Consider the following 19,753-nt stretch of genomic DNA (forward strand, 5'->3'; position numbering starts at 1 on the left):
AAAAAGAAGAGTTTTCAATTACAGCATTTTAATCTAAAACTCAGAAAATTCAATCATAAAAATAAAAATTTAATTATCTCATTTGATGAAATAAACTGTCCTCTCCCAAATTTCCTAATACATATCTATGATTATTAAACCTTGTGATTTATTAGCTATGTGCATCTGTGTGAGTGTGTATCTGTTGGTCACATTCAAAATAATATACCTGATAGTAATGCTTTTTGAACTAGTGAACAGCTTGCTCTATGGCACTGTCATAAGAGATCAGTGCCTCCGCGGCAAGCTAAAACCTTTTTATTTTTTTCCCTGCAACACTCAATATTTTCTCACAGTATTTTCTTAGATTCATGGTCTTCCTAAGACTTCTGACTAGAAAAAAAAAAATCCCATTTTTGCCATATGTACTGTAGCTGTTTGTAAGAAATCCTCAAATGCACTACATCGTCCATATCATTTCAGTTTATATATTTAAAAATAAATAAAAAAATTTTTAAATAGAAAATAAATCATGTACAATGCTAAGATCATTTCTTACTATTTTCTGACAGTCTTTTTCCACATATATACTTTAAAAATACAGTTGTAATCATATTGTTTATACAATATTATTATACTCTATTGTCATATCCTTGAATTCTACAGTGTATTCAGTTAACTGAAGAATAGAGCAAGTAAGGCCAAGGTCAGGTTTGATGCCCAACAGGGGCTGGTGTCTGGTAAAGAAAACTTAGTTTTCTGTGTTTAGTGCACAGAATACACTAAACAAATTAACAATATACCAATGACCAGAAGCATGAATAGGCAAGAGGTCAGGGGTTTCAGTACACAGACAACTAGAAAAGCAGGGGGATCTGCAGAAATGCTTTGGTCATCTTTGTACACGAAGGACAATATCAAGTATGCTCTTTCTGACTGTTTGACTCACTTTGATATAACCAAACACCCACAACATTATATAGCCCTGTGTGTTGGGGAACAGCTAGAATTGCTTCAATGTTTCTAGACAAGACAATAAGGATTAGGCCTTAACATTCTGTCTTAAGCACCACTAGCCTCTGGTCACCATACCCATTTTCCCTTTAATCGTCCACCTATCAATCAAATCTGTACTATTTAGACTCAATCTTCTCTTAGGTCTACATATATTTCCCCCATTGTTTCCTCTGGCTACTAAACATTTTTTTTTGGACCTATTCAAGTATACATGTGTGCACAGTAACACAGCTCTGCATGTGTCTAGATATTAGAACAATGGAGGAGGGTGACTATTCCTTCGCTATACAAATCAGGTATTACATTTAGGTAGCCACAAATCAGGCACACCCCCAAAGTCAAAGCCAGGGTAGCTCTAGGCTGCCCAAACTCATGACTCTCAGTATGTCCCAGACAGTTTCAAAGCCTTAAGACACTTGTGCAATGGAAATTGTAGACTCTGCTACATGGTGGTGCCAGGGCTATTTGAACCTCAATATGGTGAGCATCTAGTTAAGGGACTACAGGAGCCCCATCTCAGCATGCAGTGGGTCACCAGAAGTCCTATATGGGGAGTTTTCCAATGATAAGTCCACATTCCCTGAGTATACCTATAAACATGTGAACGCACACCTGCCGGTGCTGTAATGTGTAGTACTTCCCATTTACAAATAAAAAAGGAGTAAGTTCCCTGGTGAGGATTCCGGGCTTTCACTGCCGTGGCCTGGGTTTAGTCCTCGTTGGGGAACTGAGATCCCCGCCCCCCGAAAAGGAGTAAGAGCATATGTGCAAATGCAAGTCTGGCACTGATCCATACACTTGAGTGTGTTCTTTGACAGTAGTTCACAACTGAGTTGTGAAGATCTTTTAACCCTCATTATTCTATCTAAACAGTATTACATTCTGAGAGAAGAAGGAAGGAAGAAGGACAAGGATAATATTTTTCTTCTTGAACTGAGTTTAAACTGTAACTCACTGAAGCATAGACCAATGTCGTCCCTATCAACTGGGAAATGTGACAGACGAGACTAAACTAATAGCGCCTCTTCTTAACTAAGCTTCTCCTACAAGCATTTGGAGAAAACAGTCAAAACCATTAAACCTAAATCAGTGCCCAGTCCCAAAGACTATTAGTCTAAGGGGTACCCTCTGATAGGCACTGTTTTACATGCTCCAGTCCAAGTGTGGTTTGCAGTAATATTGCAGTAATATTGTCATAACATGCTCAAGAACATCTGGGAATAAAATGCACACCAACAAACACGAGCTCTGGAATTTTATGGCAATCTATATGTATACCTGCCCGGCTTACCTGGAACACCACTCTGGATTTCTCTAAAAGGTAAGTTCTCATATTGGCACCAATGATTCGATGTCTCTTATCAAAACCAATCTCAATGTACTTCCCAAAACGGCTGCTATTATCATTCCTGGTTGTCTTAGCATTTCCGATTGACTAAGAGACAAAGGGAAAACAATAAGGTTTTAGAAGTGCAATTCATGCCCTGACATTTACAGATTTGTTCAGGGAGAGAAAGAACACAACCCTTTTAAATTGATTCTTTTAAAAACAGAACCAGTTTGGCCCCTGCAGGCACAACTGTATGCTTTGCTCACTGCACAACCACACAGGTATACACTAATAGTCCGTATCGGCCTTGTTTATCTCGCACAAATTATTTTCAGAAACAGCAGACTCGAGCCCAGTGCCTGGGAGGTCTTCGCCCACCATTTGTGGTATGGAACATATTCATGTCAACAAAGGAAAAGAACGGATGGGACCAGGGGCTGCCTAGGCACATGCCCTCTTAGTTAAATAACAGGGTTTGGTTTCTTGAAAAACTTAGTCTGTTTTATGTAAATAAGCTGGTTAAGACAAATTAATATTTTCCTGGAAATATTGCTTTGGTGTTCAGGGTCTCTTTAGCCAGTAGGCCCAGACGGACTGCTTATTAGTGGAGTGTTAGTAATTACCCACTTAATTCAAAGCCATTTTCAGAAACCAGAGACAGTAAAATTTGGCTTTGGATTTTGATAGTTGTATCTAACTTGGCAAGACATCTGCTAAAGAATGCAGAGAATGTAACTTTCTGCTAAATTTTTCATATAATCCTAAAAATTTAAATTGAATATGCACTGCTTTCTGATTTAGGTAACATGCATCTATACATTTTTCTTTCAAAGCAAAGCAAAAAACATGCTGTAGTTAGAAAAGCAAGTGTTAACATATTGCATAAATTAAATGCTTAATAAGATAATTTCATACAATTAATATCTTTCACTGCGCAAAGCCTGTGACTATTAGGATTAGTATATTGAAACCACAGCAGAGAGAAAGATACGAAAATGCTCTGGAGCATTAAGAAAGCAATACAAAAAAAAAAAAGCAATACAAACACAAGTGATGAAAACAGTAGTAACAGAGCCATAAAAGTCAACACATTAGATTCTCTGATCAATCAAAGAAAACGTATCTTCACTCTCTGAAATATAAGACATGTATTACCCTATTCTGTCTTGGCAATGAGAACACTGCTAACTTTCAGATTAACATTATAGATTGAAAGAATAGTTGGAAGCTATTTTCCCAGCAAAACTTGATATTACAAAAAGCACAACAAAAAGTCTCCATATATTCCCATTATTTTTATTTTGTTTAGAAAAATAAACGTGAAATTTTCTTTCAGCACAACATATTCTGTCAAAGAGCAGATGAAGGGTTACATGTAGTAGCAGTGGCAGCAGCAGTAATAATTACTGAGTGTTTACCAGGCACTGTCCTAAGCACTTTCCCCCAGCAACTAAGCAAGTTAGGGGAGGGTGGTCCACAGCTTCTCCTCCCTCCCAGACTCTTATCCCAACCTCCATATGTCATCCCCCTGCCCCAATCTACTTACAGTGGGGATCAGAGTGGCCAACCTGCCCAGATAATACTACACTCTGTGAGAAGAAGTGAGTAGGCCAGAGTTGAAACAGACCCTTTTGTCTTTGAGTACAAGGTATATAAACATATAGCAAAGAATGGTAGAAGGAGTAAATGAAATAGAAGTCTGAAGATCTGGGTATCACACCAGGGCCTACCACTAACTTGCCATCATTTAATCCTCTAAGGAGCATTAGTGTCCCCAGGTGTAAACTGACTGGAATACATGAGCTCTAGGGTCCCTTTCAAAAATAAAACTCTATGATTCTAAGCCTTTAACCCAATATGGAAAGAAGGTTCTGTATATAAATGATGTTTATTCATTTATTCATTTATTTTGTTCATTCCCCCTAATTGCTCCCTCTGCCTTATAAGTACTATATTTATAACAGCCTCCCTAATGCTATTTTCATTTCAAACAGCAAGAAATTGTTAAAGGAAAGAAGTTTTGTGGTCTTGATTTTACTACTGATTTCAGAGAAATGTTGAGTGAATTATTCTTCTTTACTAAATGGAGATGAAAATCTTCAACTACAGTTATTCAAGAGGAAATAGAACTATTAAGACCCAGTGTGGGGCCTTCCCTGGTGGTGCAGAGGTTAAGAATCTGCCTGCCAATGCAGGGGACATGGGTTTGATCCCTGGTCTGGGAAGATCCCACGTGCCGCGGAGCAACTAAGCCCGTGAGCCACAACTACTGAGCCTGCGCTCTAGAGCCCGCAAGCCACAACTACTGAGCCCATGAGCCACAACTACTGAAGCCCATGTGCCTAGAACCCGTGCTCTGCAATGAGAGAAGCCAACGCAATGAGAAGCCCGTGCACCGCAACAAAGAGTAGCCCCCACTCACTGCAACTAGAGAAAGCCTGCGCACAGCAACAAAGACTCAACACAGCCAAAAATAAATTAATTAATTAAAATTAAAAAAAAAAAAGACCCAGTGTGCCCCCAACATCTTCCCTGTCCCCATCTTAGGATGAAAATTTCTAGGAAAAAAGGATGAAAAGGAAAATGTCATAAAATTGAGTAAAAGAGAATCATTTATTTCACTGTACATTATTCGTATTTTGCAAAAGGAGCCTATGACGAGGATGAGGAGCTTGCTTTCTAAAGGATAATGTGCAAATCCCATACGGCACTGGGCTGTGATGTTCAAGGTGTGGGATGCTCGTGATCACTGGAGACCCAGACATTCCTTTCTTGACATCACAGTAAAGGACTCTGATATAGAGACATAATCTTTTTTTTTTTTACATCCTTATTGGAGTATAATTGCTTTACAATGGTGTGCTAGTTTCTGCTTTATATCAAAGTGAATCAGTTATACATATACATATGTTCCCATATCTCTTCCCTCTTGCGTCTCCCTCCCTCCCACCCTCCCTATCCCACCCCTCTAGGTGGTCACAAAGCACCGAGCTGATCTCCCTGTGCTGTGCGGCTGCTTCCCACTAGCTATCTACCTTACATTTGGTAGTGTATATATGTCCATGCCTCCAGAGACATAATCTTGAGGCAGGTTTAAAAGCTACAAATTTTCTAGGCCACATATTCAATATTTTACCTATATTTTCTTCCTGTAACTGCAAACCCTTTGTCACCATTCTTCAGCCCTACATTCCATTTTAATCTTTCAAGTTGGGATGCCCTCATTTGTAGCTGTTGAAAATTAGTTCTCTCTTTAACAAATTTTCTAAATCCAAATTCTTGCAGAGAAACTAAATAATATAGCGTGAAGTAGCTAAGTATAACTATTGTCTTTAAAAAAATTTTTTTTCCTAAATTTTTTTAAAAAGTATAACTGCTGTCTTTATCTTTTTTTGTTCATCCTAGCAAACAGGGTAAATTCCTTATAACTGCATATTAAAAAGTAGTATCTGTAGTCATTCCAAATTTTTAATATCACTCCTACTAACACAACTCAAACCTGCGTTGTAGAAAAAACAGTAGAGCTAGTTTTTGAACGAGACTATAGCAAGGTCATAAAATAGTTCATTCAACTTGACGTATTCCAGAGTTATGTTATTATATGGTCTAGGCCTAGGAGAAATGGGATTTCCTGATGCGTTCATAATCAAGACTCTGGGATCTTCTAACATTAGGGACTAAGAATGGCCTAAACTACTGCCAAATACCAAGAATTTGTTGTTATGATCAAAAACAGTCAAAATAATGGTAGAAAGCAAAGCCCTGTTGTTTTCTGAACCGAAATCAGAAACTGGCTATACAGATTATATTTTCGCAATATTAACACAAGTGGGATCCACCACTATATCTGTAGCTTAAATTCTTTCAAAATCTTAATATTTGCTTAAAATCTTTACTACTCTCTTTTGGCATAAGCATCTGTTTTCTCCTGTCTGTGTTATTTCAGAAAACATTTCCAGTTCTCTTTCCATAGGTCACCCAGCCCAGGAGGCTCTTAACTTCCCCAGCATCTCTTATTTTCTTAATCCCAAGAACAGAAGTCATGCTGCACTAGAGGGCAGCCCTGTGGGCAAGGGGTCACAGCATACTATTCTGAAGTGTCACACACAGCACTGCACACCAGGCACAATTACCTCTGGACTGATCAGTGCGAAAACCACTTGCACCACGGGTGCACCAAGCCAGTCCTAAACGCCATCTGTGTTTGGGTGACATGTAAGGCTTGACAAAGGAAAAAAAACAGGAATAAAGAATGCTGACTTGGGTTTTTATTAAGAAAGGTTTGTTTCTGCATGCCCAAAGTAATTTCTCTCCATTTATTGAGACTTATTTTCTCCATTTAATGGGAATACTTACAAAAATGTAAGTTTCCTAAAATCATATTAATACACAAATAATTCTCTAATTACAAATCCTAAAATACTCAAATTCTCACACAAAAAGGTCTGTTTTCTTTGGCATGAGCACGTCTACTTTGTATACGTAGTCCACTTTTGAAAGGATATCCTTTCACAGATCTTCCTTTTCCAAGAATTTATATTATTGAATTTCTTTTTCTAAACTAAAGCTGTGTGATATGCTTGACAGAAACAAGCAGAAAAATGCTTTCAAGATTATATTTAAGTTTATAGTTCATATCTGGAAAAATGTAAAAACTTATAGCTAAACAGGTTGGACTAAGTACAGAAAACGAAATGCGGGCAAAGGAATAATGAAACTCATTCATGCTTGAGCATAGTGAATCCTGTATTTTAGAAAGAGCTTAAATAAGCTCAGCATTGTGGGAAAAGGAGTAACTTATACTTCCAGTATAAGGAGCAATAGATACAAGTCAATTAACTGGGAGAAAAGAAACTTTAGGAAATGAAGTGCCATTGCCAGCTACTTGGAGGCAACGATCCAATGGTAGGTTAAAAATGCAGGTTTATGGAATAAAGTAGCTTCCTCTATAGCTAGACTTTACTCAAAATGTCTACCTTACTGAATTTTTACTTTTCCTAGATCTCTCACTAACATCCAGAAAAGTATTTTCCTACTATTACTGGTTGAGAGATCCTAGACTTTCTGACATGTGCTGTATCAATCAATTTTTTGAGCCTGTTTCTTAATGAGAGAATATAGTAAGAACGCTATGGCCTTACCTCCATGATGGGGTTGGATGCCAACACCTTTTCCTCAACATTGGCTTCACTGGCGGAACCACTTACAGTTGCAAAGTATCGCATGGCATACTTAGCTGAAACTGTTTTTCCTGCCCCAGACTCTCCACTTACAATGATGGACTGATTTCGTTCATCTCTGTAAAACAAAGAAGAGTAACTGACAGTGCTGCTCACTTTTGAATGTGATTAACATGATTTTCTCTGTATTCTCATCAATGAGCCATGGAGAGTTCCTGCTGGTTCACACATGCAAAAATGTGGGAAGGAACCTAAGAATGACATTTCCTAATAAAAACAACTACTTATAAATTAACAATGAACAGAGAGGGAGAAGAAATATCAGGCATTAAATTAGAGAGCATCACATCTAAGGATGAATAATCTCTGAATTTTTTGTGTGTACATATCTCAAACACACTTTATTCCTAGAGAATTAATTTGGTCTATTAGAGTACTGTTGTCAACCACCTTTAGAAGAGACAGAAGTTACAGCAAACAAATTTAGAAGAAAATACTACTTAATTGAAAAAAAAATTATCTACTAGCTAACTGTCTGTAGTGTCTCCCACAAACTCCAGCTCTTACTAAAGTACCCTCATTACCAGAGAAGAAATGGTTCATTTGTTGGCTGATTCATTCAAATATGTTAGAACTCAAAGACTACCAACTGGACTTCCCTGGTGGCGCAGTGGTTAAGAATCCGCCTGCCAATGCCGGGGACACGGGTTCGAGCCCTGGTCTGGGAAGATCCCACATGCCGTGGAGCAACGAAGCCCATGCACCAAAACTACTAAGCCTGCTCTCTAGAGCCCGTGAACCACAACTACTCAGCCCACAAGCCACAACTACTGACGCCCACATGCCTAGAGCCCGTGCTCTGCGACAAGAGAAGCCACTGCAATGAAAAGCCCGCGCATCGAAGAGTAGCCCCACTCGCTGCAACTAGAGAAAGGCTGCATGCAGCAATGAAGACCCAATGCAGCTAAAAAAGATTAATTAATTAATTAAAAAAACAAAGACTATCTACTATTACATCTTTAATTCATTCATACAATGACTCAAAAGTCTAGGTGAAGAACTTGCTCATAAGACTATCATTTCTTTGAGGATGAGGACCTATGTCACCATATCATTAATATCCAGCAACTAGTCCAGAGTCTGACACATCACAAGTGCTCAGTAAATGTGTATTGATTATAAGTAAATAAAACTTTAATAACCAACCTAGCCTAGGAATAAATCTGCTTTGGCCACGATTTCGACTGGGAAAGAAGCAGGAGACTTCCACTTCCTGAGATGAAACCAGCAGTCAGCTTCAATCCATCAAATTAACTGAACAAGTACATAAAGGTAGTAACTTTTTTTTTTTTTTTGTGGTACGCGGGCCCCTTTCACTGTTGTGGCCTCTCCCGTTGCACACGCTCCATTCGCGCAGGCTCAGCGGCAATGGCTCACGGGCCCAGCCGCTCTGCGGCATGTGGGATCCTCCCGGACCGGGGCACGAACCCGTGTCCCCTGCATCGGCAGGCAGACTCTCAACTACTGCGCCACCAGGGAAGCCCGGTAGTAACAATTTTGCCCTCAATTTATGGAGAGACAAAATGAGTTCAAAGGTTTTTAGGCCACAAGATTATGAGGTTATTTCACTATAGAAGACGATCTTTTTATCTTTTAAAAGAAATTTATTTATCCAACAAACATTTAGCAAACACCTACTATGTGCCAAACATTGTGCTAAATACTAGGGATACAAGTTTAAAAAGCCATGATCTGCATCCTCAAGTGGTTGAGGGTCTAAGAGGAAAGACAAACTAATAATTAAAGATTATAATACATGGGATGGGGTACTGAGAGAAGGAAGAGGTGATCAGGGAAGGCACCCTGGAGATGATACCTCAGCAAAGTCTAGAAAGATGAGTAAGAGAAAGCAAGCAAGGGAAAAGTAAGTTAAGAAGGAAACATTCCAGGGAAAGGAGATAACATAAATGAAGGCTCAGATGCATGAGAAATTAGGAAACATCAGATAATTTAATTTGACTAGAACATGAAGTAATGACAGATAAGGTTGCAGAGGTTAATGAGAAATGGATCATAAAGATCTTAAATGAGATGTTAAGGAATCTGAAGTTTACCTAAAGGTCACGGAGTGTTACTGCAGGGTTTTAAACAGAAAATAAACAATCTAATTAGTAAAAACGCTCTGGCAGCAATGTGGATATGGGTGGCAGAGATCCAGATGAAAAGATATGAAAGTCTGAACAAAGACTATGGTGGCCATGACTGAGACAGGCAGATGGGTTTAAGAGACACCAAAGTGACAGAATCAAAAGTACCTGCAATAAGTTTCCAAAGTAGAAAGACTTTTCTACGGTAAAGGTTGTTTTTTCGTTGAGAAAGGGTGGTCACTGTATTATTTTACAAACTGAAAAATACAATAGGAGTACCCAACTCAGGCCTGATTAAGTACATTCACATCACACTACCAGCACCTGTAAGCAGCCTGTTCAGATACTCTGACTCCCATACTGTGGGGAAAATCAGGAGGACCTAGGTGACACAAGGAATGTTTAATACTTATAGTAAAGGCTTGCATGTAACCCTCATTTTTATAAAACATTCTTGAACCTCATACTATCTCATTCCCTTTTTATTTGAACTTCTAGACTCAACTGGATATTCCCACTGCCTCTGTTCATACATGCCTGATTTCAAGATAAATCACTCAAAAACAAAAACAAAAAACCCAAACAGTTCTCATTGTGGGGCCAATGTCCCTTATTTTTGTCATTTAGAATATTTTAATGTTCTCAGAGTTGATGTCTTTGATACATTAATCAAGGACAGTACCATCATTCTTTGGATTCCCTTCCAAAATATAACTAGAAAAATGATCTCTTCCTAATTCCTGCATGATCAGTTCTGTCACTACACCCTGTGTGATAGCTACCTTGACAAAATTCTCCCAGCATTCCTTCCAATAACAAACAAGGTGAAGAGACTTCCACTAGTCTGACAAAAAGGAATTATTAGTGGGAACTGCTATCCTAAACTGTACTGCCTTTGAAATACTATTTCAAGTCTTTATGACAAAATGTTACGTCAAAAAAACTGAAGCATTCATTATGTAGTAGCCCTTTCCTATACCATGGGGAAGAAGAGAACTGTTAAAGGAGATAAGGTTGAGGATTATTCAAATGAATCACACAGATTTGTACAAATACACACATATACACATTGATGTCAAGCACATACCAGATACATTTTCTCTTCCAGGATTTACGATCCTGGATCCATATGACCAACAATTTTTAAGGGACTTTATTATTTATTACACTTCCCTGACTTTGGCAGAGGCTTCCCTTCTTCTTGAAGCCTAGTAGAGCATTCCAATATATAAGTAAGTATGACTTTTCCATTACATAAATTTCTCTGACGGGCTCTGGTCTTCGATCTGTCATTTACCAATTTCATGACTGAGCAATTGCATGCCCTCTCTGGGTCACAGTTTCCCTCATTTTTAAGATTAAATAGCATCTAAAGTCTTTCTCAATTCTAAAGTACTATAACGTAAAAGTTAAACTAACTCCAGAGTTGATTTTTCAGATGTTGGATGGGCCATAGCCTGCAGTCTAAGCCAGGTAAACTCAAGTACAATTGGAATAGGACATGCTTACAGATGCTCAGATGGGCTTGAAGGGCTGTACTTGAAATGGGCAAACATTTCTTCTCCGTAGGACCCCTGAATCTGAGATGGCCAAAATCAATAAAGGGCTACAAAGAGAAAAAATGTAAATTCCATCCCCCTGCTTTTAAATTAAGAACAGGAAACAGAAATCTTTATAAAGTAAGAACAGTAGTTTTTAAAACATTTTTCAGTTATATGTAGCCACAGGAAGAAATGCCAAAAAGAGACAAGAGCAGAGACAGGTAGAAGTAGGGAGCCAACTAGAGACACAGAAGGGAGAAGGGTAATACATAATAAAGACATGCAAAGGGAAAAACAAGGAAAGTATAATAGAGATGCGGCGAAAATAGACAAAAACACCAGGGATAAAAAATTTTATGGTTTTAACGTGAATATCAGAGTCTACCCTACTCTATTTATTTGAGCTGTAAGCTTTAGATTGTTACATCTATGTAAATAATAATTCATTATTCTTTGAAATTTTGATTAGCTGGTCAGCCACTATTCACAATTCTTCAGGTTTCTTGTCCTTATAAGAAACTTCTTTTACTTTTGGGATGTAGATATCACTTCAAGGACCTGATAAAACCAAGTTAAGGAACAGAGATTCACCACTCTTCCTCAAGGACAGATCAATCTGGAGCATCCTAAGGATGCAGGAACTGAAAATTTATGATTTCTGGCTTGGCTAGTCCTCTCAAGGGCCCCTGCAATGATCCTAAATAGCCTGTGTACTGGGTGCCCCGAAGCAGAGGTGAACTCTTGCGGCCTGTTTCAGTCAATGTTGCTTCCAGAGGCTATAATGTGAACGAAAAGCCACTACGTAAATATACTGCTTCATTCATGCATGCAACAAATATGTAATGAGTAGCCACAATGTGCCAAACACTTTATGAAGATAAAAGACTCTAGGGTCATAGCCTATTGAGAGAGACTGAAAAGTACAGTTTAAATACAGTGGAGTAATTACAAGAAAAGAGGTCTATCCAGGATATTATGAAAGCATGGAGAAGGGGTATAGAACTAGTGGAAGATGTGAGGAAGAGCTGTCAGGAAATGCTTTCTAGAGAAGGTGATGCCTGAATTGACCCTTATACGATAATTAGGAGAAAACTAGGTTGTATGGGGAAAAGGCAATAGGAATTAAACTATGGAGAGGTACCTGAAACCCCAGGAAATAAATTATTCAAGGATAGACTATCCACTCTGGGTTGATGAAAGAGAGAGATGTTACACTTGAGTCTATATTCCTTCTATCTATATATTTGGTTTGTCCAGCCTTTCCTTAGATTATACCTAGTAAGATTCATTTCATATCAGTTATATTATTTTATACATTTTCCTTCTGAACTTTACCCTTTAAAAATGTAATCTCTCTAGGTTATGGTGCTCATATTTTCCAAGACCATCATCTTGTCCTCTGCAAACTTAATGAGCATACTTTCCATTCACATCCAGGTTGTTAATGAGGAAACTAAGTAATGCCAGCCTCAGACCTGACTCATGCAGGACCCACTTTACTATATCCACACACCTCAATGTTGACTCTCTCATAACCATCCACTGGGTGTTGCCATGTACCTTGGTTAAGTGTACAAGCACCTAGGTCTAATTTTTAGCTTATGAGTGAACATGTTCTCATGAAACAAAATCTAGAGTTTTATTTTCTTGCAGGCACTCAATCTAATTGCTTCTCCTTTATCTGATCCCTTGCTAAAAAGGAAAATTATTAAGTTAGTGTAATATAATGCTTTCTTCCAACATTGTGTATTTACTGTGATGTGGCTTTCACTTGAGACTCTAATCCTCATTTCTCTTGTTAGAGAGGTGCTAAGTTTTTCTACATTTTTATCACTTGTCAAACCTCAAGCTGCTCAGCTCTGTTTTTCCAAGATTTCTGCTCTTGATCAAAATCCCAAGAAGAAAAGATTTACACTCTAAAGTGGATACTAGACAATGAGCTCACAAGACAATGTGCAGTATCAGTTTTTAAGTATAAATATTTACCATAAGACTGTGCTGGCACACTGATGAAAGCTGTGCTAGAGAGGTAGAGAGATTATTCAGGAAATGAAAATAAGCATTTCCTGGAGATACACCAAATTCCTGCTGAGAAGTCTGTTACATGACTATCAGATCTTCTCATGTCAATCTGACTTTTCTGTTCCATCAGTATAGAGCCTATGAAATTAATATAAAGATTCCATAACAAAAATAGCCAATTGTTTCTAGTTATACATATTTTTTTAATATTCTTTTCCATTATGGTTTATCATAGGGTATTGAATATAGTGCCCTGTGCTATACAGTAGGACCCTGTTGTTTATCTATCCGATATGTAAAAGCTTACAGCTGCTAACCTCAACCTCCCACTCACTCCCTCCCCCAACCCCCTCCCCCTTGGCAACCACCAGTCTGTTCTCTATGATTCTGTTTCTGTTTCATAGATAAGTTCATTTGTGTCGTATTTTAGATTCCACATATAAGTGACATCATATGGTATTTGTCTTTCTCTCAGAAATAGCCAATTTTATTTGTTTGTAACTTTTATAGACTCATATACTTACTGTACTTTATTCCTACTACAAACTTACTGGGTAGATAGTTCTCAATAAGTCCCAAATTCATATAGTAAAGAATTCTGAGGAGGAATCATTTATCAGGAACTGAGGTGGTCTCAAAGTAAAAATTGAGTGGGATCATGAAAAATAAATAGAAACCAGGCAGATAACAGAGCATGGAGAAGGATACTCTAGGCTGAATAAAAGGTACAGAAATAAAAGTATGCAACATTAGTTAATCTGAGGGAATAGATTAATATTGTGATAATACTGTGTTAGAATAGGGTCATACAGTTGGAAGTAAGAAAATTAAACAACAAAGAAGAAAGGCTCTGTAGCCTCAGAGCTTGATTCATATCTCAGCTCCCAGATACTATTTATTAGCATGATAGTCTGAAAGTTACTTTCCTCAGTCTCCTCATTTGTAAAGCAGAGGTGATGATGTCTGCTCCCAGGGGTGTAATGAAGATTAGAGGTAACATGCCTGACATCATGCTTGGCACACAGTATACCTCTAAACATGGTAGCTGCTAACTAATAGGAGTTAATTCACCTTTATAAATCATACATAAAATTCCTTATCAGGTAGCATGTCTACTTGCCTAAGTAGGAATACTTGGTACCACATGGCAGGTGAGTCACAATTGGCAACAGGAGAGATTTTATAATCTATAACAGCCAGCATCCACTTGGCCAATGGACCTTAGAAGTGTGAAGCATTCAGAGTCTGCCTAAACAAATGCAAGAAGGGGCCACTCTAAGGAAAGGCCTAGCAAGAGAGTCAGGAAGAATAAAACCCGATGAGAGGCTAAAATGAACAGAAAGAGAATGCAGACATGAGACTCCATGATGATGAAGACCGTGATGACAGTAACAGCTTATATTTAAATAGTGTTTTTCAAAGTGCTTTTCATGTTTATCATCTAATGTAATTTTCACCTCTGAAGTAAGCATGATAAATATTATCTTTTCTTCATTGGGGGAAACAATAACACAGAAAGGTCAGACGGCTTATCCAAGTTTAGAGTAGAGTTGGGTTGTTATACTCCACATCTCTTAGCTTCCAGAGGAAAAGTCTATACTATGCTCCTTCTGCTTTGCTACAAGCTCCTTATCATAGCCTGCCCTCCACTAGAAAGAGTAAAAGACTTATGCATTAGTGCCCATGAAACTGAAAGGTAACAAGTGTGTACAACAGAATGCCTTAAATGTAAAGCTAGACCATCTAGTGCAAGTGTTCTATTTTATAGGTGATAAAACTGAGGCCCTGGGAGACCAGAAGATTTAAGCTTATATAGTTATTTACTGATGGAGCTGTGACTAGTATAGATATCTTTTCCATTACACTAAGGTTATGACTATAACTCTCTAATTTATTTCAAGAAAACTCATAAATGAAACTTAATCGATCAAATTTATTTGCTCTACCATTAACAAGGGAGGAAAAAAATACCAAATCAAAGCAATCAATATTACTTGGTTTTAAGGAAACAAAAAGAAAAAAAAAAAAACCCTGATGTTTTAAGGAATAAAATATTGTGATTTAGTTATCAGAGAGCAGTGAGTTTCAGCATGAGAAAAGACTGGCAAGAATGTGAGGCAAGTTTATTCCTAGATATTTTATTCATAAAGACATACATATCACCTTTTTCCCCAAGATGTGGACAAAACCATCTCATTATCTAGGCCTTTGCTCCACAGTGTATCTGGGTCACGTTGTATATTTTGCTGCCATAGCTTCATTAAAAGCAATTCGGAAGAGCAATAAATAAATACAAAAATGTATATGCACAAGGTTATTTACTGTAGCACTGTTTGCAATTGCAAAATGTTGAAAACAATCTAAGTGATCATATATGGGAGAGTGGTTGAATAAATTCATAAAGTGGTGGGGAAGAAAGGAACCAACCTAAGTAACTTTGGAAACTGGCACTTTATATTACATAAGGCTAAAGACAAAATGAATTGGACGCAAATGTACTTGAGTGGTATATTTGCTTTTCACAGGGATATGGGTTAGCATTTCTGATACAAAGAGTATTCCAGGATTGAGCAAACAAGTAAATAAACTATGGATAATGAGAGCCAGGGTTTTCAAGGTCAAAAAAAAAGTTAAAAGAAGGAAAAAGAAATCAAGAATAAAAATTGTGGTGTTGAACTGGATTTGGAGGTATCAGTGTGAACTTATGGTTTTTAATATATATATTAAATATACAAATAGGTATGTGCGTGTGTATGTGTGTAAAAAAGTGCAAAGTCTTTCCTACTTAGAGAAAGGTAAATTAAAACAACACTAGGGGCTTCCCTGGTGGCGCAGTGGTTGAGAGTCCACCTGCCGATGCAGGGGACACGGGTTCGTGCCCTGGTCCGGGAAGATCCCACATGCCACGGAGTGGCTAGGCCCGTGAGTCATGGCCGCTGAGCCTGTGCGTCTGGAGCCTGTGCTCCGCAACGGAAGAGGCCACAACAGTGAGAGGCCCGCGTACCGCAAAAGAAAAAAAAACAACACTAGGATACCATTTCTCACTTGTCACATGCACATTTCACACTTCTACACATGCACAGTTTTGCATTACATTATATTATCAAGAGTATAATCTAGTCTTGAAAATAGCTTTTTTTCTCCCATTCTCCACTCTCAAAATAGTAGGGTTCCCCGATTAACATCAAAGACATTTCCCTGATGCTGTTCAGGATCCCTGACGCTCCAGCATCTGCTAACCTTAAAATTCACACTTTCCTTGAGATTTAATTCTACCAGATACAGACAGATTTCTTTCAGCACTTAGGCCTTTTAGCTCTGGTCTGCCACTCACTAGATGAATGACATTGGGCAAGTCACTTAATACCTACAAACCTTGATCCACTCATCTGTAAAACATAACATCTGTCCTTGCATGGTCACAGAATTACAATGAGATTCCAAAGGCAGCTTTTATAAACTATATGTCCTTTTACAAATGTTAGGTTATTTTAATAATAATGCAGGCCAGGGACTTCCCTGGCAGTCCAGTGGTTAAGACTCCGCACCTCCACTGCAAGGGGCATGGGTTAGATCCCTGGTCAGGGAACTAAGATCCCACATGCCGCACGGCACGGCCAAAAAAAAAAATGCAGGCCATCTGAGACAAATCAATCAAGGCTGTTTAATTAATAATTTACTAGTTGTTATTCACTGTATTTTAAAATATCTGTGACTCAGCAAAGAAGAAATTATCACATCTAATAAAAGTCATGAAATAATAAATAGAGCTTCCACCAACCTGGCCATTTGCTTGTAAGCTTCTTCAGCTACTGCAAAGATATGTGGATCCATATCACCCATGTTCTGACCACTATATGCATTAATAATATCTTCTCCATAAATAGGCAGCTGTTCATAAGGATTTATAGCTACTAGGACTATACCTGGGGAGAAAGGTAAACAAAAGCAAAAGTCAATAATATCCTCATGGGCATATCAAACTTGGTAAAGTGAGAATCATAGTTAATACTAATTCAATTTCAGTTAATATTGAACTAACAAATTGTTAAGGGTCAAAATATATCATAGCCTTTGCCTCTGAACCCATTATACCTAGTCCTAACTAAAACACCATTTACGAACTAGACTAGGTGATTTAAAATAATAAAAACGGTGGCAATGTTGAAAGGACTTTAAATATTTTTGTAATATTTAAACCAAAAATTCCACTTCTAGAAATTTATCCAAATGAAATAATCATAGATTCACATAAAGGTTTTTTTTTTGAAATAAAGATGTTTATCATAATGTTATTCATAACAGTGAAAAGTGGAAACAAAGTATATAATAAAGGGAGAGTGGTTATGTACAGCACAGGGAACTATATTCAATATCCTGTGATAAACCTTAATGCAAAAGGATGAAAAAACATATATATATGTACAACTGAGTCACTTCGCTGTATAGCAAAAACTAAACACAACATTGTGAATCAACTATACTTCAATAAATTTTTTTTAAAAAGGGAGAGTGGTTTAATATGTATTATTATATCCATGTAACAGACTATTGAGCTACCACCACAAATCATGTCTATAAAAAATATTGTGTCATAGGAAAACATGACACAAAACTATATATAGACTGATTCCAATTTTATATCTATTTATACTCTCTCACATATACACACAGGATATAAGACAACATAATACTGGTTATTTTTCAGTGGTAAATTACATGTAATTCTTTTTCATTTTTTATACTTTTTTTGGTATTTCCTTACATTTTACAGCAAGTATATATTAACTTAATAAAGTCATTCATTCAACAAATATTTGACTACAGCTAGCTTTCAAGTCATTACTAAGTGCTATATTTATAACAGTAAACAAACAAAAAGACAAATCTAAATGGAGTATAACGCTTAAAAATTGTGGGGACTTCCCTGGTGGCGCGGTGGTTAAGAATCCACCTGCGAATGCAGGGGACACGGGTTCCATCCCTGGTCCGGAAAGATCCCACATGCCGTGGATCAACTAAGCCTATGGGCCACAACTACTGAGCCTGTAAGCCACAACAACTGAGCCCACGGGCCACAACTACTGAAGCCCTTGTGCCTCGAGTCTGTGTTCTGCAAGAAGAGAAGCCACCACAATGAGAAGCCCGCACACCACAACAAAGAGTAGCCCCTGTTCGCCACAACTGGAGAAAGCCCATGTCAGCAACAAAGACCCAACGCAGCCAAAAAAAGCAAAACAAAACAAAAAGTGTATCACTGTACTGTATACCTGTAAACTATACAACATTGTACATCAATTATATTTCAATAAAAAATTTTTTAACAAAAGGAAAAAATTTTGCCCTTATGAACCTTATATTCTAGAGGGAAATTCAGACAATAAAATAAGAAAAATATATATCATAGGTTAGACAGTAGTAAGGAAAAGGGGGGAAAATTAAACAGAGAAGGAAGATAGACAACTAGGAGAAGAAAAGATAGGGCGGACAGGAAAGGCTTCACTGAGAAGGTAGCACATGTGCAAGAAAAAAATAAATTGAAGAAAAATGAAAATTCAGAAAAATAAATATTCAGTCAATAGGTAGGGAAGAAAAAGAGCAAATATCAAGGATATAAAAGGTATAAATTCTTTTAAGAAGAAAAGATACCTGTTCCTTTCCAAAACAGGAGCGTAATGAAGAAATACTGAGTGCTGAGTTGGGTACACCAAGCAAGTAGATTTAGAAGGAAATGAATGGAAATCCCAGACCTGGGTCTCAGCAGAGAATGATTAGTGAAAGAAGGATAAGAAGTCAGTAGAGAAAAAAGAGCTGGGGACATGGGAGAAAATAAGAATTGTCCCCATGCACAATATTTCCATGGTCCTGTCCATTAGAGAAAAGAATTCACAGTCTTCACTCAGACAGCAACGCACACTCACCACAATATGTATAAATAAGTTTGGAATCAATAAAGCGGACTCTGAGATTGTGGAGTACAGCAGGCTCGTGAAGATAGCTGAGGGCTGTGAGGTCATTTTCACCCACAAGTATGTCAGGGTTTCTTAAGTGAGGCAGCTCCTTCGTCTTTGGATCTAGACGATATTCCAAATCCTGAAAATGCACAAGATATAGCATCTGGATAAATAATGACAATAAACCCCAAACAGGCACATACATTTTGCTTATTTCCTATTCCTGATTTGCTTCTCAGCTATCAAATACATTCTTTTCCTGGCACCTTCCAAAACCACAGAAACTGGTGGAAATGGCAAAAAAAATAAGGAGAGTCTTTGTTTTCACTAGATGTATTAACTCATATTAACAATTTTTGATAATACACTTTGAAAAGTCAAAGCCTAGAATTTTTTTTACCTAGTTACTAGACCAGAGTTTTTAATCTTTAGTTAAATAAGCTTTTTTTTTTCCTCTTCACCTATTATAAGTGACAGACAGCATAAGAGAGTGGTAAGAGCTTGGCTCTAGAGCCAGATCAACCCAGGTTCAAATCCTAAAACTGGTACTTACTCCTTTTGTGGTCTTGGGTATATTATTTAA

The 19,753-nt window shown here is 37.7% G+C and overlaps 1 protein-coding gene across 5 annotated transcripts in view; it reads right to left on the minus strand.

Moving 5' to 3' along the window:
* MYO5A (myosin VA) overlaps nt 1-19,753 on the minus strand; it is a 187,159-nt gene that overhangs the window by 104,304 nt on the left and 63,102 nt on the right. For all 5 annotated transcript variants that reach the window (XM_029236767.1, XM_029236768.1, XM_029236772.1 and 2 more), the window contains exons 3-6: nt 19,138-19,309; nt 16,998-17,142; nt 7,468-7,624; nt 2,288-2,431 (exon numbers count right to left, since the gene is read on the minus strand). In XM_029236767.1, the coding sequence (XP_029092600.1) occupies nt 2,288-2,431; nt 7,468-7,624; nt 16,998-17,142; nt 19,138-19,309 (618 nt within the window). The remainder of the gene's footprint in view (nt 1-2,287; nt 2,432-7,467; nt 7,625-16,997; nt 17,143-19,137; nt 19,310-19,753) is intronic.

The sequence above is a fragment of the Monodon monoceros genome, unplaced genomic scaffold (assembly GCF_005190385.1).
Source record: "Monodon monoceros isolate NGI ecotype Baffin Bay Population unplaced genomic scaffold, NGI_Narwhal_1 Super_Scaffold_21, whole genome shotgun sequence".
In the NCBI taxonomy this organism is placed as follows: Eukaryota; Metazoa; Chordata; class Mammalia; order Artiodactyla; family Monodontidae; genus Monodon; species Monodon monoceros.